The 22,694-nt window shown below is 38.4% G+C and overlaps 1 protein-coding gene across 2 annotated transcripts in view; it reads right to left on the reverse strand.

Moving 5' to 3' along the window:
• PAPPA2 (pappalysin 2) overlaps positions 1-22,694 on the reverse strand; it is a 283,586-nt gene that overhangs the window by 243,503 nt on the left and 17,389 nt on the right. For both annotated transcript variants that reach the window (XM_054247490.2, XM_078356258.1), the window contains one exon: positions 776-1,847. In XM_054247490.2, the coding sequence (XP_054103465.2) occupies positions 776-1,847 (1,072 nt within the window). The remainder of the gene's footprint in view (positions 1-775; positions 1,848-22,694) is intronic.

Genomic DNA, 22,694 nt, shown 5'->3' on the forward strand with positions numbered 1-22,694 from the left:
CAGAATCGAGTCATTGAGGCTGTGTGATGTGGGTGGGGACGGAGAGGTAGACAGGGACCAGATTGCATTAAGAGCCTGTGTGTCAGGTAGGGGGTTCAGATTTTATTCTGAGTGCAGTGGAGGAAAAAAATCTTAAGAAGGGAAATGACAGGATCTGACTTACCATTTTCAAAAGATCCTTCTGGATGCTGCATGAAGAATGGAATTTAATGGGGCAACAGTGAAAGATCCCAGTCACCTAAAGGAGACTACTGGCTAGATGTAGCATGTCTTGTCTTTAGGAAACTGCTGAACTGCTCAAACAGCACCAGAGAGTAAACAGACCTAGGGCCTTTTCACAGATTTATATTACTTTGCCAAGACCCTAAGACAATAGGAAGTATCATCATGTGTAATTAGTACTGACTGGTTTCTATGCCTGGATACCTTGTTTGTTCTCCATGAAGATTTCCTGGCCTCCTCTGGTAAAGTAAGTTGTTCAGTTTCTCTGTGCCCAAGTACCTGGTGCATACACCTTTGGGTGCACTTTGCACTGTGTACACAACTTTCTGCCCCACGAATAGTGAGTTCTGTGATGGCTGTCTCTTGTCTCAGTCATCTGTGTCCCTAATTACATAACAGAACACCTAGCACTTCACAAAAGATTAATCTTGTCTGATGGGGTGGATTAATGTTTTATTCAGGGACTGTGTGAACATGTTTGCCTCCAAAACCAAATGATAAAATGTTAGAAATGCACCCCACAAGTAGGCCACCCCAAACCCCAATCCCTTACCTCTTGGGTGAGTCAGGGTCAAAGCAGGTCTTGCGCACATCAGCCACCTGGGGGTCGCAGCAGTCCCCATCGTCAAAGTCGTTCAGCATGTTGTTGCACTCCATGTGACAGAGCCCATCACTACGGTTCCAGGAGTAGCAGTGGCCCTGCCGGCGGCAGTCACCCCCATCATAGCCTGTGAGTGGGTGCTCACACTCGGGGTCGCAATGGTCATTTCCAATCTTGCTGGGCTCACAGTTCACAAGCACAACCCGGTGTCGCAGGGTAGAATTGTGGACCTGGTGGACACTCAGCTGCCAGCTGATGTTGTAGCGATTGAAGGCCTCATTCAGTGCCTCGTGCTGCAGACGAATCTGCTCCTCACTCACAATGGGGCTTAAGCCGTCATCATCGCAGATGTTCACGACCTGGTAGCGTATCACCTTCTCTCCCCGAAGGGGCCAGTATCCATTGTATTGGGAGATCAATTCCACATTGTCACAAACCGTTTGCCCACAGAGTGGGGGCTGCAAAGGAGACAGAATCTCAGGCTCTGGCTCAAAGCCCTGGAGAACCTCAAGTCGTGGGTATTTCTCATCTCTAAAGGGAACCCACTCTGTGTTCAGAGGCTCAAAACTCGCTATCAGGACCAAGTCAGTCATCTCCTCCTCCCCACTTGACTGTTGAGAACTGTTTTGAAAATGGCTTTGTGGGAGGGCGGTTGACCAGAAAGCCAGTGTGCCCAGGTGTCCACGGAAATAGTGTCTATCCTCAGATCTGTCTCCCCCGAGGAGCAAACAGCGGCAGGATGCCATGAAGGGGCTGTTCAGTGGACCAGACTGGCTGAGACTGCTAGCCACCTGAGTGCCATCCACATACAGAGCCATACGTTGTCCATCGTAAGTGGCTGCAAGGTGGGTCCATGTGCCTGGTTGGTAGCGACTGTGGCTAATCAAGATGGTGGCTTTCTTCATGCGGTCGGTACGGAGGGAGAAGAAGAAGCGAGCATCCCGCTTTCCCTTGTCCTTCCCTGAGCGGATCCCCAGGGCCCAGCCTTTGTCACTGACAGTGTGGGAGCAGTTATCAAACACACCTGGGAAAGAAGGAAGAATCGAGGGAAGAGATACCAGATACAAAGAGGAATGGAGAAAGGGAGAAGAAAGCCCATGTAAATAACAAGAATGCAGGTTTTTAATGGGGAAAAAGTAAGTAACCCAGATTTCTCACCTGAGATGCCTATTAATATCCCTATATTAGGCTGTTCTGGCATCTTCTATCCCCAAAAGGAATCTGATTTGAGATTCCACCCAAGTTAACTCATTCTAGTATGTTTATATAACCAAAATGGAAGCTGAAAAGCAGATGTTCAATGCAAATGGCAAGAATCCTATAGCACAAAGCACATTCATCACAAACGTGCTTTGCGCTGACTGGCTTTGAGTCCGTGCCTTTCTTCATTGATCCTAGCTCTTCCCCATTTCCTCAGAAGCCATGAGGCTAGTCATACTTTTTGTAAGTGACAGCTATCCCCTACCCTCTGGAAGGTGATTTTTCTCTAGTGAACATTAAAAGGATGATACTTATGGAGAAAACAAGTTGATGAATCAGGGAGTCTTTCTAAAGAAGACGGTAACATCCCAGATGTCATTCCTAGCCAACTATTCCCTCTAACACCTCTCATGGGTAAGGATGCCCATCCACAGTGAACAACTGTTCCCCAGAGAAAGCAATATGGCACTGCCTCATGGCCCTAGCTTAAAAAACTAGTCACTGAGTTAGCAGAATGACTGCTCTATACCCAGTAACACCCACCACAGTATAGAAACAGACCGTTTCCAGATTAATGAAGGTCCTATCATACACTAACTGCCTTGCACAGGGCAGGTATAGGGTTGTTAAATCTAATTGAATAAACAAAGGATAGAACACCCATAAAAAGCTAGATCATTAATAAATTGGCACCAGGAAAAGGCACAAACTTTCAGATGTGGCATGATCACAGTTGGGACTCAGGCAGTTTGGAGGCCTTAAATGTTCCTAGTAACTCATCTTCAGTTTACCCACCAACTCCCGCTCAGTACCTCTTCTAGTACACAGTCTCTCAGGAATAGCTTTTACTTATAAATCACATGAAGGCAGTACGTTCACATAGGAAATGCTTAATAAATATTGCTCGCACTGATGAATAAATGATGGGAAAATCTACTAGTCTTTTGATCAGATTCGTGGGTAAACATCAAGATTCATTTTCCCCAAGCTTGTTAAATAAGAATTTTATTTGTTCCCTGACCTCCTATACAATGCAGTCCAACAATAATTATCTGTAGACAGTCTAGATTTATAAACCACAAAGCTTCCTATTCTGATGGCAGGCAAGTGTTTTATAAGTGGCTATGTTTCCAAAAGTGATAGAATATCTTCTCTTCTGTCTTCAGCATATATTAATAACTTGTTGTTTACAAAATAAAAGTACTTTTTAGCAAAAATATTTCCTCCCAAACCCAGAAATTCTAATAATTATACTTTGAATTACTAGTGATGACTACGCTACAGTACAATGGGGTGTTCCAATTTTTATGTGGGGGTTTTTGTTGTCATTGTTTTTACACTAAAGTCTATCTGTTAAAGAAGTATAAGGAATACTTCTCTACAAACCCTTGAGTAGATTTTCAAAAAAGCAAACAAATCTAGTGAGATTAATACTAAGTTCCCTGACTCATATTTTCTCCTGGTCAACTTATTTTAATAAGTACAAGTAGTAGCCTTAATTATCTATCTGACCTATGAACACGAATACTGCAATATTGAATATTGGGACCATGGAGTTAATAATCTATCAGCTGTTTGCTGATTTTTAAGAGAAAGTACTAGGGAGGTTACTTTATATTTGTTACATACACACAGGCATATATATGAGTTCAGATATAAATTGGTAGGCTTGACACATAAGTTACCAGATAATTAACATGATTATCTGCCAGGCATCTAGTTGCAATTTTAAACACTTTAACTTGCTGTCTTTAGAACATCTCATCTATCATCAAAAATATAATTGTTCTTACCTGTCTCATAGAAAGGTATAAAGTTATTAATAGTGTCTCTAAAATGATATTTCTAACTTTTTGAGATACTAAATAAAAGATGGACCACTCTGATTATACTAGTCTAGTCCTGATTAATATAAGTTTTGCAATTATATCAAAAAAATTTATAGCCAAGAGCACTAAGATAATCTATTTTACTTGTGAGATGTAGCCAGTATGTAGACATATTATTCCGAATGATTACCAAAGTGATTATTCTTTGGTGTCTAATTTATTAAGGTGTACAAGCAGCAAATGAAAAACCTCACTAGGTGCTTAGATAAGTACATTTTATTGCTTCGTTACCATTGTTCTTACTTCATCTCTATGAAGATAAACAGTCGCTGAAGCACCATCCTACACTCCTCCTAGTTAAAAAGGCATACTTAGCAAGTAGAATTATCTAACTCAACGTCAACAACTCGAGTTGTGGATGAGAGTCACATGTGGATGAGAGTCACATATATTTAACAAATAGACTATTTTCAAGCCATGTTGAGAGATTATCCCATATTACAAAAGAAATCAGTTTCTCGCTGCTGCTTAGTAGAACAAAATGTGGAAGACAGAATTTGAGAGCCTTAGTATTTTTCATCCAGTAAAGGAAAGTTAGCAAGATTGATATCAGTGGTAAGTTAAATCAGACATGAAAGTGTAAAGCTCATCTGAAATTCTTTTAAGTCATTTGTTTAAAAATTATACTAGATCAGGCATCTTAGATTTGTCTAAGATGTCTATGAAACAGTAATACATACTCGTTCATCAATTCAACAAATTAGGAATGAGAAGTAGTTAAGATAAATGAGGACCTCTTATGAATAAGTGCACAGAAACAGACTAAATTAGCTCACCTATGCAACTGCAAGTTTGGTAGATATTACAAAGCAATACTATCCGCCAGTCTCAGTACTTGGTGCTAGGGATTCAATAGTGATCAAATAGTTATATGATATCAATGGAGAGTTCAGTATAGTGCAGAAAATAAACCTGAAATAAATAACAATGGAATATTTTGACTATTGAAAGTATAAATAGCTATGGGAGCAGCAAAAGGACCTCTTCATTAAAACACGGACATAGCATAGCAGAAATTCTCCCTAAAGTCACTAAATGTCAATGTTCCAGCACTGACCTGTCTTGTTAGTAATTTGATTCCTAGAAGGCCCCCATCATCCAAATCTGCCCATGAGATTAGTGCCACCTTGATTACCAGTCAGACTGTCTGGGAAGGCTAGAGAGCGCCAAAGCCAAAGAATTCCAGAGATCAAGTCAGACATTGCCAAGCCCAACATCCTGCCAGTTTACTCAATAATATTTATTGTTAGAGTCCTCAGAATCTGTCTTTATATAAATTACTCACTTCAGCCAAATCTTCTACACTGGAAGTGTGTGTGTATGTGTGTCTGTGTGTGTGTGACTCTATTTAATTTAGCCTGTAATGTTATGTCTCATTTATATAGTCATTGAGCTTTCCAAACAAATCTTTTGTACTATTATTTAAGTGGTAAAACCATCCTTTGAGGTAGGTAGAATTCCTTTATTTTATAGATGAAGACACTGAGGCTCTGAGAGATCTGGTGTCAAACTGGGCACAGAGAGTGCACTAGAACCAAGACATCATGATTTTGAGCCCAGAACAGTTTTCTACCAAACTTATGCTAGGAAAGGCCACAGTGCATGTGCTTAAAAACATGAGTCCGCCAGAAATTATAACCTAAAATCTACCACTTACATGTTGTGTAATCTCAAAAAAGGTTTTATCACTTTGCTGAGCTCTGGGTTCCTTATTTGCAGGTTTTACGTGAGAAAATCTGTGCATCTTCAGCATCCTCCAACCACAAGCTGAGACCTTAGACCTCATGAGGTTGTTGTGAGAATTAAATAAAAGAACACATGTGAAGTATCTTGGCACAGTGTTCAGCTCATATAAAGTAATTAATAAACATTAGCTATTTTGAGGAGAAAGAGTTTCATGATGCGTTATCAAAGGAAATAATAAATTAGACATAAAACCAGTGATATGATGGTAATGTTTAACAACTGGTCCTCTGAAGATTTAAAAAAAGAATCCAAGTCCTGATTTGCAACATTTGCCAACTTCTGTGGTATAAATTACTCCCAAAATGGCCAATTTTAAGTTACCAATATGATGTCAATGAACATGGGTTTGGGAAGAGATGTGTACAATTAATTGGCTCTGGTGAACCAGTTTGAGCTGCAAAGACTAAAAAGGAAAGCAATTGCAAGCTGCCAAGTGTCTCCTTTTCCCTTTGACTACTAAAGTTAGATGTGGATGCTTTGCTGATAATATCATTTTTTGCAATTTAAAAGGGGGTAAATGTTGCTTATACTCTCAGTTTTCACCCATAACATGTCTACCAGAGGACCCAGTGACCAACTGTGCCTGTGAACAAAATGTGTCCATCCCAGGTCTGCTTTTCTGCATCCTTTAGCTTCAAACTGGGGTCATAGAGAAGCCTGCACAGCTCCCCACATGCTCTCAGAAGGGACCTTCAGTCCTACTTTCTTGACCTCATTAAGCAAAAGTAAGATAAACTTTGTTTCAAAAGAAAAATTTCAGAATCCCATGTTGAGATTTCTCCTTCTTCTCAGACTAGCAGAGTAAAGACTGGCAAAACCAATGCAGCCCAAGCCAAGACAATATACGTGGTGAAACTCTGAGTTTGTGCAACATTGAGATTTTATAATTTTGGATGTACGTGAGATAGAAGCAAACATATTATAACTGTTGTTTATTCATCAAAGCCACACATTCTTGGAAAGAACAGAGGGACCAGTACATGAATATGATTTATGAAATTACTCAACACTAAACTGAACTATGATAGCCCATGGATTAGAACAATCAGATCAAACGATGTAACTCAAAACATGGTGGTAGCGTGGAAGCCAAACATTTGGACCACATCATCTTAAAACTGTAAGAATCATTTTCTCGGCTCTTTCTTGAAACTGGCTTCCATCATATATGTTTACTAAACTTATATGCTGTTCAAGCACCTTACCTTGTATTTAATCTGAGTTTTGAGAGAAAGAAAAGTAAATTGAGGGAGGATATCTTGTTCACTGTATTCCTGCTCTCAACTCCAAAAATTCTTAGAGACCATGGGCATCTTAAAAGAGCAACATGCTGGTGTGGGCCTTAGCAAACCTCATGTGCATCCAGTTCTCTACTATCATTAATTACCAGCACTTAAAACTGATGGAGTCAGTTATCCTCGAGGAGAAAGGTCTGTAGTCCTCCAGAATGACTATGAACAATTATAATCAAGCATTGAACATCATAGAGTTACAAATGGCTGTTTCATGAAAACAAAATTTTGAATGTGGCCCCTGTAAAAGAGTAATCCTGCTTCTTTCCATTACTGTTTGAGTAATGGAAACCTGAGTTGTTTCTTGATGCTCAGGATATCTGTTGCTTATGCCAAAAGAGATAAAGAGACTCGAATTATCTTTTATTATTTGTCTACTATATGCAACTCTATCGCTGGTGGACATGCTCCACCTACAACAAAGTCCTGAAAAACAGCTTGGCAGCCCACCTTGGGTAGACACATTTTCAGACTTACCAAATGACTGTGTGCCTGTTCTTGAGGCCTGAAAAACAACGCAGTGGGCTTGCCCCTCAAGGACACACACCCTCGGGCCAGTCAAGGAGCTGTGTGCCCACACCCCTGGCCAGAGTAACAGGCCCATAGCCCCAACCTCAGTGAGCCAGACCCCAAGCTGGCTGACTTGCCATGGGCATTATGTGCATCACATTTTTCCCTTCACCTAAGAAACAATCCAGCAAGCACACACCCAGCAAAGTTGTGCCACTGCTGCCACAAACTCTTGCTGCCTAGGCCACTGAGATACAAAAATCACTAGTATGAATTACAGCCAAATAAACTGCCTGGAGACTATTGTGTTTACCTGGAATTAAAGCCAACATACACTACCCAACTGACATCCTAAGATCCATCTTTAGAAATAAGTCCATCATTTCCCAAGGATGCCCTCTCTCACCACTCCCATCTGATATACTATCCGAAGTTCTGGCCAGAGCAGTCAGGCAAGAGAAAGAAATAAAGGGTATTCAAAGAGGAAGTCAAGTTGTCTCTATTTTCAGTTGACATGATTTTATATTTAGAAAACTCCATCATCTCAGCCCAAAAGCTTCTTGAACTGATAAGCAACTTCAACAAAGTCTCAGGATACAAAATCAATGTGAAAAATCACAAGCATTCCTTTACACTAACAATAGATAATCAGAGGACCAAATCATGAAAGAATTCCCATTCTAATCACTACAAAGAGAATAAAATACCTAGGAATATAGCTAACAAGCACTGTGAAAGACCTTCAAGACGAACTACAAACCACTGCTCAAGAAAGTAAGAGAGGACACAAACAAATGGAAAAACATTCCATCCTCATGGATGGGATGAATTGATATTGTGAAAATGACCATATGGCCCAATGTAACTTACAGATTCAATGTTATTCCCATTGACATTTTCACAGAATTAGAAAAAAAAAATTAAATTTTATATGGCATCAAAGAAGATCCCACATAGCCAAGATAATCCTAAGCAAAAAGAACAAAGCTGGAGGCATCACACTACCTGATTTCAAACCATACTACAAGGCTATAGGAACCAAAACAGCATGGTCCTGATACCAAAACAGACATACAGACCAATGGAACAGAACAGAAACCTCAGAAATTACACCACACATCTACAGCCATCTGATTGTTGACAAACCTGACAAAAATAGACAATGGGGAAAGGATCTCCTATTCAGTAAATGGTGCTGGAAAAACTGTCTAGCCATATGCAGAAAACTAAAACTGAACCCCTTCCTTATACCTTACACAAAAATTAACTCAAGATGGATTAAAGACTGAAATGTAAAACCCCAAACCATAAAAACCTTAGAAGAAAACCTAGGCCTAGGCAATAGCATTCAGGACATAGGCATGGGCAAAGACTTCATGACAAAAATGCCAAAAGCAATTGCAACAAAAGCCAAAAATAGACAAATGGGATCTAATTAAACTAAAGAGCTTCTGTACAGTAAAAGAAACTATCATCATAGTGAACAGGCAACCTACAGAATGGGAGAAAATTTTTGCAATCTATCCATCTGACAAAGGTCTAATATCCAGAATTTATGAGGGACTTAAACATATTTACAAGAAAAAAACAAACAACCTACTAAAAAGCAGACAAAGGATATGAACAGGTACTTCTCAAAAGAAGACATATATGCAGCCAACAAACATGAAGAAGAAGCCTAACATCACTGATCATTAGAGAAAGGCAAGTCAAAATCACAATGAGATACCATCTCGCACCAGTTAAAATGGTGATCATTAAAAAATTAGGAGACAGATGCTGGAGAGGATGTGGAAAAACAGGAATGCTTTTACATTGTTGGTGGGAGTGTAAATTAGTTCAACAATTGTGGAAGACAGTGTGGCATTTCTTCAAGGACCTAGAACTAGAAATATCATTTGACCCAGAAATCCCATTACTGGGTATATACGCGAAGGATTTTAAATCATTCTGTTACAAAGACACATGTACACATATATTTATTGCAGCACTGTTCACAATAGCAAATACTTGGAACCAACCCAAATCCCCATCAATGATAGATGGGATAAAGAAAGTATGCACATATACACCAGGGAATACTATGCAGCCATAATAAAGGATGAGTTCATGTCCTTTGCAGGGACATGGATGAATCTGAAAACTATCATTCTCAGCAAACTGACACAAGAACAGAAAACCACACACGACATGTTCTCACTCGTAAGTGTCTGTTGAACAATGAAAACACATGGACATAGGGAGGGGGATGTCACACACCAGAGCCTGTTGGGGGGGTGGGAAGTAGGGGAGGGATAGCAGGGAGTGGGGAGATAGGAGATGGATAGCATTCAGAGAAATACCTAATGTGAATGGTGGGGTAATGTATGCAGCAAACCACCATGGAATGTGTATACTTATAGAACAAACCAGCGCATTCTTCACATGTACCCCAGAACTTAAAGTATAACTTTTAAAAAGAATGAAAAAAACAGTCTACAAAAATGTATGAAAAATCAGTAAGTGAACAAATATTGGCATTATGGGAGTTGCAGAAAGAGAAGAGAAAAGGTGAAGAAAACATATTTAATGAAATAATAGTGTAAAACTTCTCATGTGTTGGAAGAAGGGTAGATATTCAGATCCAATAAACTCTAAAGTCTCCAAATATATTTAACCTAAACAAGTCCTCTCCAAGGCACAACTGACTTTGCCAAAAGTCAAAGAAAAAAATGCCTAGAGAAAAATATACTATCAAGTCACATGTAAAAGAATACCCATAGCCTAATTGCAGATGTCTCAGCAAAAATCTTACAGGCCAGAAGAGAATGGAATGAAATATTTGAAGTAGTAAAAGAAAAACAAACAAACAAATCTCTGAGACAAGAATACTATACCCAGCAAAGCTATTCTTAGAAACGAAGGAGAAATCAAGTCTTTGTCAGATAAGCAGAAACTTGGAGAATTCATCACCACTAGACCAGCCTTACAAGAAATGCTTAAAGGAGTCTTACCTCTGGAAGCAAAAGTATAGTAACTACAAGTGTTCATGAAGACATATGAAAGTACAAAACTTACAGATAGAGCAAATATACAAAAAAGAAAGAAACCAAACTTTATCACTTCAGAAAACCATGCCAAATGTAAAAATAAACAATAAGAGAGAAAGTAAGGAATAAAGAACATACAAAACAATAAGAAGCAATCAACAAAATGAACTAAATTCCCCAACTAAATAATATAGATTGACCAAAGCCATTTTTAAAAGATCCAACTATATGTTGCCTATAAGAAACTCAATTCACCTGTAAAGACACACATAGACTGAAAGTGGAAAACAATGTTTCATGCAAATGGAAATCAAAAGTGAACAGGAAAAGCTATACTTATATACAATAAAACAGGCTTTAAGTCAAAAATTTTAAAAATACAAAAGTTCATTATATAATAACAATGAAATCAATTCAGCAAGAGGATATAACAATTATGTATGCATGTATGCACCCAATATAAGACCATCCAGATATACAAAGCAAATATCAGATCTAAAGGGAGAACTAGACCCCAGCTCCCATTCTCAGCATTGGACAGATCAACTAGATGTGATATCAACACCAAAAATATCCCATCAGATTTGAATGGGACAATAGACCAAATGGACCTAACAGAAAATTTACAGAACATTTCATACAACATCTGCAGAATACACATTCTTTACATCAATACATTAGGACACAAAACAGATGTCAAAACAATTTTTTTCAAGATAAGGTTTTGCTCTGTCACCCAGGCTGGAGTTCAGTGGCACTACAACCTCAACCTTCTGGGCTCAAACAATCCTCCTACCTCATCCTCCCAAGGAGCTGGGACTACAGGTGTACGCCACCACATCTACCTCTTTTTTTTATTTTTAGTGAAGACAGGGTCTAACTCTGTTGCCCTGGATGGTCTTGAACTCTTGGGCTCAAGCAATCCTCCCACTTCAGTCTCCCAAAGTGCTAGGATTACAGGTGTGGACCATTATGCCTAGCCTCAAAATAATTTTAAAAATTAAAGTCAGTCAGTCAGAGTGACTTCTACCTATAATCCCAACATTTTGGGAGGCCAAGACAGGTAGATCACTTGAGCCCCAAAAAAGACCAATCTTGAAAAAATAGTGAGACTGTGTCTCAAAAAAAGAAAAAACAATTACATCAAGTATCTTATCTGACTACAATGGATAAAATGAGAAATCAACAGTAAGAGAAACATTTTTGAAACCATAAAAACACATGAAAATTAAACAACATACTCCTGAATATCTAATGGGTGAAGAAATCATAAGATAATATATAAATTTCTCAAAAAAATGAAAATAGAAACACAAGATGCCAAAACCTATGGGATACAGCCTAAGCAGTATTGAGATAAGATTACAGCAATAAAAACCTACGTCAAAAATTGGAAACATTTCAAAAAACAACAACCTAACCAAGCACCTCAAAGAATGAGAAAAGCAAGTACAAACCAAACCAGAAATTAGAAGGAAATAAATAAAAATAAAAGGAGAAATAAATAAAAGAGCGACTAAAAAATACAAAATTTAAATGAAACAAAAACTTGTTTTTTTTTAAAGATGTAAAAATGGACAAAATATTAGCTAAAGTTAAAAAGAAAAAGGCCCAAATAAATAAAATCGGAAATGAGAAGATGTTATAATTGATAACACAGAAATACAAAAGATCATTAGAAACTATTATGAATGCTCCAATAAATTCAAAAATCTAGAAAAAAATGGGTAAATACCTGGACACATGCAACCTGCCAAGATTTAACTAAAAAGAGATAGAAAACTTGAAACAGATCTCTAACAGGTAACAAGACCGAATCAGTGATTTAAAAAGTATCTCAACAAAGAAAAGTTTTCACTGCTTCACTACAGAATTTAACCAAATCTTTCAATAACTAATATAAATTATTTTCAAAGTAATCAAAAAAAAATTAAGATAAGGTAGTTCTAAACTCATTCTACTAGGCCAGTGTAACCCTGATACCAAAACCAGACAAGGATATAACAAAAAAAGAAAACTACCTACCAATATCCAACAAATACATATGTGAAAATCTTCAACAAAATATTAGCAAACTAAATCCCACAGCACATCAAAAAAATAACATACACAATGATCAAGTCAAATTTATCCCAGAGATGCAAAAATGGTATAAAAATTATTTATTCATCTCAATGGGTATATTATGGAAAAAACATTTAATAAAATTCAACATCTCTTAATAATAAAAACTTTCATAAATTAGGTAAAAGGAAAGTACCATAAAAAAGGCCATATGTGATAGCTAACATTGTATGAACAGGGAAAAATCAAAAAGTGTTTTCTCTAAGAACTGGAACAAGATAAGGATGCCCACTCTCACCACTCTTTTTCTTTTTTTGAGACGGAGTTTCGCTCTTGTTACCCAGGCTGGAGTGCAATTCAGGGCAATTCTCCGGCCTCAGCCTCCTGAGTAGCTGGGATTACAGGCACACACCACCGTGCCTAGCTAATTTTTTGTAATTTTTAGTAGAGACGGGGTTTCACCATGTTGACCAGAATGGTCTCGATCTGCCGACCTTGTGATCCACCCACCTCGGCCTCCCAGAGTGCTGGGATTACAGGCTTGAGCCACCACGCCCGGCCTTCACCACTCTTACTCAACATAGAATTGGAAGTCCTAGTCAAAGAAATTAGACAAGCGAAGAAAATAAAACGCACCCAAATTGGAAAGAAGCAAGTAAAATTATCCACTTGCAAGTGAAGTGATCTCATATAAAGAAAAACCTAAAGACTCTACCAAAAAAATAAAAATAAAAATAAAAACTTATACCTCATAAATTCAGTAAAGGTACAGGATACAAAATCAACATACCAAAATCATTAAAATTTTTATATGCTAACAGTGATCAATCTAAAAAAGAAATTAAGAACAGATTCTCATTTAGAATAGCCACAGAAACAATAAAACACCTAGGAATAAGTGTAACCAAGGATGTAAAAAATCTCTACAAGAAAAACTACAAAACGCTGATGAAAGAAATATGGAAAACACAAATTAATGAAAAGACATCTCATACTAATGGATTTAAAGAATATTGTAAAAATGACCATGCTAACAAAAGCAATCTATGTATCAGGGCAACCCCTATCAAAATACCAATGGCATTCTTCATAAAATAGAAAACACAATCCTAAAATTTTACATGGAACCACAAAAACTCTCAAATAGCCAACACAACACAATCCTGGGCAAAATGAACAAGGCTGGAGGCATCACACTACCAGACTTTAAAATATACTACAAAGCTATAGTAACCAAAGTATCATTGTACTGGCATAAAAATATACAAATAGACCAATAGAACAAAACAGAGAACCCAGAAATTAATCCATGTATCTACAGCAACTGATTTTTGACTAAGGTACTAAGAACATTGATTGGGGAAGGGAAAATCTTTCCAATAACTGGTGCACAGAAAACTGGATATCCACATGTAGAAGAAGGAAATTAGACCCCCACTTCTCACCCTATTAAAAAAAATTCAAAATGGATTAAAGACCTAAATGCAAGACACAAAATGATAAAGCTGCTAGAAGAAAATATAGGATAAACACTTCAGGACATTGGTTTGGCAAAAGATTTAATGAATAAGACTTCAACAGCACAGGTAACAAATGAAAAAATAAACAAATGAGATTACATTGAACAAAAAAGTTTATGCACAGCAAAAGAAACAACTGAAAGAGTGAAAGACAAAGTAGAATGTGAGAAAATAGTTACAACTATTCATCTAACAGTGGATTAATATCTAGAATATGCATAAAACTCAAACATTTCAGTGGCAAAATACAAATAATAAGATGAAAAAATGAGCAAATGATCTGAACCAATATTTCTCAAAAGAAGATACTCGATAGCCAAGAAATATATGAACAACTACTCAACATCATTAATTAATTATCAGGGAAATGCCTATCAAAATCACAATAAAATATCATTTCACCTTAGTTGGGATGGTTCTTATTAAAAAGACAAAAAAAAAAAAACAAACAATAAATGCTGGCAATGATGAAGATAAAAAGGAACTCTTATATACTGTTGGTGGGAATGTAAACTAATACAGTCACTATGGAGAACAGCATGGAGGTTCTTCATAAAACTACAAATAGAACTGTCCTATAACCCACCAATCCCACTACTGGGCATTTATGCAAAGAAAAGGAAATCAATATGTTTTTACAGCACTGTTCACAATAGCTAATATATAGAATCAACCCAAGTGCCCAGCAACAGAAGAATAAAGAAAATGCAGTATATAAACACAGTTTAATATTATTCAGCCATTAAAAAGAATGGAATTCTGTCATTTGCAGCAACATAGATAGAACTGGAGGACATCATGTTAAGTGAAATAAGCCAGGAACAGAAAGTTAAACATTTCATGTTCTCATTCATATGCAGAAGCTTAAAAAGTTGATCTCTTAGAAGTGAAAAGCAGAACAGAGGTTTTAGAGGCTTGGAAGGATAGCAGGAAGAGTGAGATAGGGAGAAATTTGTTAAATGATACAGAATTACAGTTAGGTAGGAGGAGTAATTTCTGGTGCTCTACAGAACTGTAGGATGACTATGGTTAAACTAATCATGATATATTTTTTAATAGCTAGAAGAGAAGATATTTAATGTTTTCAATACAAAAAAAGGATACATGTTTTAGATAAAGGACACGTTACTCAGATTTGATCACTACCTACTTCATAAATACAATTATTACATATCAATTTTAAAAATAAATGAAAAATTTGTAAACGTGTGCTGCTCTAGATGCTGCACATGTGCCACTCTATTAACCTCTGCCACAAATGTATGAGCTGAGTGTATCAGACTAAAAAACTGAGAATCAGAGAAGTTGAGCAAGTCATCCACCAACTCACCATTAGCAAATGTCAGAAAGGGATCAAAACCAAGTCTATTTGACCAAAAAGCTCATGGTCTTCCTACTACACTAAAACATTTTAAATACTAAATAATTAGTTCTTAGTTGTTGTTTTGGGGCAAGAAGAGTGACATGGGCTGGTGAGTGTGATGTTAACACATTTGCAGACCACTACTTGCAGATGACTGGAATCTGACTCAAAAAGTAGTACAGACTGACATCCATACCTGGAAATAGTTTGGAGGAGAGAAACGAGGGGCTGGCCCAGCTGTTTATATCTCCCTGTTGGCCATTACCTAAATTGACAGGGTGCCTTGCTGAACATTTGGTAAAATTTCTGGATGGTCCTGCAGGCTTTTGACACATAACATTTAGTAATCACTTTTAGAGGACCCCAAGATAAGAAGGGTTTAATGGGAAGAGCAAACAACTGAGAAGTCACTTCCAAACCAGTAGCTTCGGTCTCCACTTCCTCATTTTTCCTGGTTTCCCCATTTGGGATGTATCTGGCAGAGCATAAATCCATATTTGAAGGGAATATAACAAAAGAGAAGTGAGACAGCCCACCTAGGAACTGCTGCTGCCCCTCAAATGCTCTGATTGCTCACCCCTTCTCTATTAGAAAGCACCCCTCTCTTCTACTGGAACCTTCTGTGTGTGGGTTTTGACAGAATGGAGTCACCTGACAACAAGACCAGATAGAAGGGGTTATGCTTCAACAGTGCCCCCACCACCCTAATGAGGAGGAAAAGTTTAGTCCACCCTGGGAATTATTACAGTCAATTAAAAGTGAGAAAAATATCTTCTAAGAACTGTCAGAAATCCACCTGTCCTTGGTATTCTTGTTTTATGGTAGTGACAAAAGGGGAAAGGCACCATATTATACCCTTTTCTTCCTCAAAGCCAGGTATATTATGTCAGCTTATTTCAGAGTGTTCAAGTGAATGGAAAAGCAAGAAGTGCCCCTTTCTGAGAGGTTCAGTAGGCCTGATACATTATCAATACATATCTCTCCCTTTGTTTGAAATGCCTCCTTTCTATGGTTATGCCCTTCAAAATTTACCTGGTTTCATTTTGTCTATGAAGTCTTCCTTGACTACCTTAGTCAAAGTGATCTTGTTGAACTGCTGCTATGTGTGAAGCAATTCTAGAGTCCCTTGATGACAAGAGCCTATCATAGACATCTATGAATTTACCACAAGAGCAAGAAAGGATGGGTCATAGTTCCTTGTACCCACTCTGCTCCTGAAGTCAAAAAGTTTGAGTCATGAGAGTCTTGACCCAGGGAAGGAGCATTTCCCGCCAATCTTGGGGAACCCTAGTAACCTTGCGTGCATCTGACCTAGAGGAATGATCCAAGGGGACCAAGCATGCCCCTTGCTCTGCAACTACATGTGGTTGATTTTTACATGTTAGATGAGCTTTCCCACAGACACCACATACTAACATGCTTTCTTCTAGATCCTACACAGTTAGATTACAGCATATGTGATAAATATTATTGAGCTTTTCTTGGACAAAGCCTTATTCTGGAGGGAACATTTATCCATGGCAGAGTCTCATAGAGGAGATCATTTAACAACAAGCCAAGGTGGCAGAAGATGAAGATAAGGTCCATGCAGAAATGATTCTCTTGGCACAGACACATCCACGGAATCTCACTTCCAGGAAACCCTCATGGCAGAGTTTTGCTCTGCACCTCTGGGAGGATTAAAGTCAGTAGTGAGAGTCCTGCTTCTCCAAGAAGCCCCATCAGCTTCCAGGAAGGTGAAGCTCTATTCAACAAAACAGAGGAGTCATGCAGTGTCATCAACTCTGGTAACTAAAAAAACATGCTGTGTGGTGCAAGTTTGCTTTTAGGAGGAAAATGAACAAAAACAGGGCCAGGTTAGGTCATGATCATAAATCAACACACTATGAGGCAAGGTCCTCTCTCAGGAGGTTATGCCTGTGGCCGCCCCACACACGTACGTGCAGCCTTCTGCAGAACTACTTATCCAATACTCCGATGCCCCAGAGAGAGCATGAGGAGAATTTTTTTAAAAAGCAAGGAAGAGAAGGAAAAAAAGCCATCCATCAAAGACCAGGCAAACCTGGCAGAGAGCAGGACCTTGTGAGCAGGAAGAGTGGGAGAAAGTGGAAAAAGAAGCTTGGGGAGGTGTTTTTCAGCTGTTCTAGATAGCTTTCCTTTAAGACAGGATTAGGCTTAGCTTTTTGTCTGTGACTCCAAGGTTTTACACATAAGAGCACCGAGTGGGAAAACCTCCTGGGGACTATTTCCCTAGCACCTCTCCAGTAAATTTTTCACCTTCTCATTACAGTTTGTTTTCATTGTAGTCATGCTTTCATGTGCAAGGATAATAGAAAACAGGAAAAGGGACTCCTCTGGCTTTCCATAGGCCACCCATGTGCAGGGTAGAAGTCAATGGAGCAGATTTGCAGAGAGCACAGGGCTTTCTTTTGTGATTGCCCAAGAGAACAGAAAAACACAGAATGGCGAGATGGAAAATAAGAATTTAAAGGAGTTGAGAACCTTAGAAGAGGTGGCCTGTACATGATGCCCATGGAAGGCAGTTGGCATGGTTCCTGGCACCATGTCAATAAATATTAGCTACTCTTACAGTTATTATTGTTAGTCACTGGGAATGGGGGGAAGTGCAGGGAGCTAAGTCAGATGCACCAACATTTTCTACACTATCTAAAATCAGCAGCACCTGTCTGGAGGTCAAGCTGAAATTGCATACAGACCTCCTGAAAGACAAGTCTGGAGCTTCTCAGATTTTACTGTGGATACAAAACCTGGGGATCTGAAAAAATGCAGATTCTGATTCAGCAAGTCTCAAATGGCACATGAGATTCTGCGTTCCAATAGACCTTCAGGTGAAACTGATGCTGCTGAATCTCAAACCACACACTGAGGAGCGGGACTCCAAATCAGAGCAGACCACAATTTGTGTCCTGAGGGTGGGTCTTTGTTAGCAGAGAGTAATGGACAGAGAAACTTATCTAGTGGTTCAATACAAGGGACATCCTCAGGCTAGTCTCCTCTACCCCCACCTTCATCTCACTTATGACACACACACACGCACACACTGACATGTTTGCTTAGTGACCAGTTGGGACACTTCTCTCCACTTAAATATCTCCCGTACAATAACACTAGATGACAGCAATAGAAAAAACAAGTGAGGCATGGAAAGACACTGATGGGGAAACTCAAAAAAGAAATATATAAATTTTAAATGTTCAGCCTCAAGAAAATGCAAATAAGTCAAGATGAAAACTCTTGTCTTTTAAGTTGGCAAAGAGGAAGAACAATAACAGTCTACATTTGGTGACACTGTGGGGAAAAGGGCACACTCATGCACCTCTGGGGAGAGAGAAAATTAGTAAACCATTCCGGAAAACCATTTGGCAACCATTTGCCAGAAACAGCCACACCCTCTATCCCTGTAATTCCACTTCTAGGAATCATTGCTAAGGAAACAACCAAAGAGCTAAGAATGAACATGGACGATCAAAACAGCATTATTTATAATAGAGAGACAGTACAGTCCATCTGAACAACAGAATACTACCCTACCGTTTTCGAAGAACATTTAGGAACACAAGAAAATATTCACAGCCTACTTGTTAGAAAACAAGGTAAGTTCTGGAACGATAGGTATGCTCTGATCCAAATGGTATAAAATAATAAATAGGTGTTAATTTCCTAAGCACAGATTTACAGGAAAGGGATTTTTTAACCTTCTACAATAAACCCCTTATCTGAATCTGCTTATTTGTAGAATAAAACTAATGATATACCTACCTCATTTGAAGATGAAATACATTAATACAGGTAAAGCCTAACTATAGTAAACACTCAAAAATGTTAGCTGTTATTAATTATGGGCATTTTTTGGTATGGTTTGCTGTCATATCTCCAGTGCCTGGAACAGAACCTAGCATATATTATATACTTAATACTTACTGAATATACAAATTCATTAAAGAATTACACACTGCATGCAAGGCATTGGCATGAAAACCAGATATGTTCATTGGAGCAGATCATAAAGGACCTTGAGTAAAACTGAACCAGATTTGACTTTATACTCTGGGTGACAAATCAGGAGCCACTGAAGGATTTCAAATGTAGGACATGGCAGATGGTGACCTAATCAGATTTATTTGTTTAAAAAATATATAATAATAATGACAATGTAAGGACAATAACAGATAACTGACCATTTCCATTTCTGCATGGGCTTGGGGTTAATTATAGGAATTTTGCACACTTTGGAAAGTCAGGAAAGCAAAGGGCTTGGGTCACTGTGAAGCCCACAACTGCAAAGGACCAGGTCCAGCATGCTCTTGACCTGAGACAAATCTGGAGCAGCAGGAGCCAACTTCCTAAGGAATTTTCTTTGGCCATCCAGCAAGAAAAAACATGGCTTTAGGCACTCATCACCTACTGCCCGGGTGTTAAGTATTGCTGAACTACCAGGGTATGTTCTGAAGGATATGTTGTTAGGCAATTTTGTCATTGTATGAATGTCATAGAGTGCACTTACACAAACCTAGAACATACCTAGGCTATATGGTACAGCCTGTTGCTTCTAGGCTACAAACCTGTACAGCATGTGACTGTTCTGGATACTGTAGGCAACTGCAAAATGAATAGTATTTGTGTATCTAAACATACCTAAACACACAAAAGGTACAGTCAAAATATCGTATTATAATCTTATGGGGCCACTGCCTTATACATGGTCTGTTGTTAACCAAAACATCATTATGCAGTGCATCCCTGTATTTTCTTGCTGAAAAAGTAACGCATGGGGATCGCTAAAAGCTACCTATATAGTCAACCTGGAGTTCTAATGTGCCTTCCAGAGAGTAGTCAATACCTTCAGGAGCCTCATGAAAATCTCCCAGGACAAGTCTGACCTATTCCCAACTTCCCAAACTGTCAGAGCCTTGATCTAGACCCATGAATAGTCAAGCAGAGCCTCCCAGCAGTCAACTGAATTTTTTTTAATGGTAAACAATATCCTAAGTTTAAAAATCAAATAGTGGAGCTAGAGCCACCAGCTAGATCAACCAGCTAAATCACTAGATAAACCAAACTTAATTGCTCTACAGTCTCAAGGAAGATAGAGAAATCCTCAATATCTCATTTTCCCCATCCAGAAAATGAAGATAATGGCATCGAATTTATACAGTTTGGGAGAAGACAAAATTAATTTATACACGTAAAACACAGTACTTATTATGCTCAGCACATAATAGATACTCCATATTATTACTGGCTAATATTATTATTTTAACATATATAGGCCTATCTTTTCAGCTGTATTATAAGTTACTCAAGAGCTGGCAAATTCTGCCTTGTACTTCTCCACATTCATTGGTATTAAGGTCAACATCTTGCCCATGGTAGAAATAAGTAATGCACTAATGGATTGAATTAACAAGAGATAGTTAGCAGAGTTGTCAACAGTAAATAGTCTCAAATAATGATGTGTCACATGAAACTCTAAAAAATCCATTTCCCCTAATGAAAACAAAAATTCCCTTTATTACCCTTTCCAACCCAGTGTGCGTGCGCAAACACACACACACACACACACCAGCCACTCTCCACAATGAGAACAGTTACTGACTTGACCTAGTACAGCTCTGCCCACAGTCCCCTCCTCTTAAAGCATATCAGCTTTTCATCCCTTTTGATATTACCTACTAGGGATCAGAAAGAATTAAGAGTCATAACGAGACTTGTGACTCCCCACTCATCTTGGATAATTTTTTTTAGAGTTAATGCTTTGCTCAAATATCATCCATTATCTCAGTACATTTGAGCAACTTTAACTTACTTTTCCTCAAACTAAATTATTATTTTATAAATAAATAACTGTAGTTGAAAAGTAATATATTTTGTATGTCTAGTCATTCTGAGAGAGAGAGAGAGAGAGACCTCTTGAGTAATTTTAAACATGTAATTTTTTTGGAATGTCATTTACATCATTTTTAATAACCTTCAAGAACAATCAGCCTGAAATTTCCTGAGCATTCTATACACTCTGCTGGTCCTATGACTATAGAATTCCATAAACAGCACATCAGTGCCCAATGGCTAACCAGCTGTGGTTTACATAATGAGCATCTAGAATGTGAGTAGGTATTGGGTGTGTTCCTCAACAGAGGTGGAGAGCTACCTGTAGGCTTTGCTTTCTATCAAGATGATTTTCCACCCAAACAAAAATAGAAATTCATGTGCTTGGAATTCCAGCAATACAACAGAAAGGATATACATCCCCAAATACAGAGTACAGGTCTTGCAAAAGCTAAGAGAGCAGTATGAAGTCACACACCTTAGGGGGCACAAAGTGTGTCAAATTCCTTACCCTTGATAAGGTGCCTTAGTGCCCAGCACCTGTCATCCTGGAAGAGACACAGAGACCCCATGGAACCCACAGCAGGATGCCTCAGCACTTCTGCACCCTCATCCCACTTTCTTAAGGTTCTTTTGAGAACTCTTTGATAACTGCAGTGTGGCAGCCCTACACCAGTTTCCTGGATTTTCCTCTTCTCAGTCAAATAAATAATTTTGAGATCCTCTCAGAAATTTTCTTTGGTGTTCCTGTTACCAGGTACAGTTTATAGAATTAATACTACCCTAAGAAGGGTTTAAATAGTGTTAAATATATACTCGACGATCCAGGGACATTACAGGCGACATTATTTAAAGCAAGCATGAAGAAAATCCTATTGCAATGACAATGACCTCTCAGCTTATCCTTCAGCTATGGTTAGATATTTGCATGTCAGGTTTTCTTAAAGTGAAACATTGTATGACTTTCACAGTGTTGGTATTCGTCCAATGTGTCTTCTATTGTTTCAATGTGCATATCCCACACCTGCTCACTTAATAATATCTGAATGGTTTGTTTTTTGTTTTTGTTTTTGTCTCTACCACGTGGTCACAAATAACCAAAGGAGACTGACTGTTTTCTAAGAAGCAAGCTGCTGGTGAGGTCAGGCAACCCAGGAACCACACAAAACCAAATACCATGCCAAACAGGACGTAAAGGCTCAGAGTCTCTTTTTTTCCCACTGGTTTAAGAGTCTGAGGAAACCAGAGGATACAGAGTCTGTGTGTTCTCAAATTAAACCCAGGTGAGTCTTCAGAGCCCAGTGTTCAAAGAGGATGCTTAAAGCTGACCTGTGGGTCAACCTCTGCTGTGAAATAGCTTTGCCTGCTCGGCCCCTGGGTGAGAAAGAGAACAAGGAAACTAAGTAATCGG

The sequence above is a fragment of the Callithrix jacchus genome, chromosome 18 (genome assembly GCF_049354715.1).
Source record: "Callithrix jacchus isolate 240 chromosome 18, calJac240_pri, whole genome shotgun sequence".
NCBI lineage: Eukaryota > Metazoa > Chordata > Mammalia > Primates > Cebidae > Callithrix > Callithrix jacchus.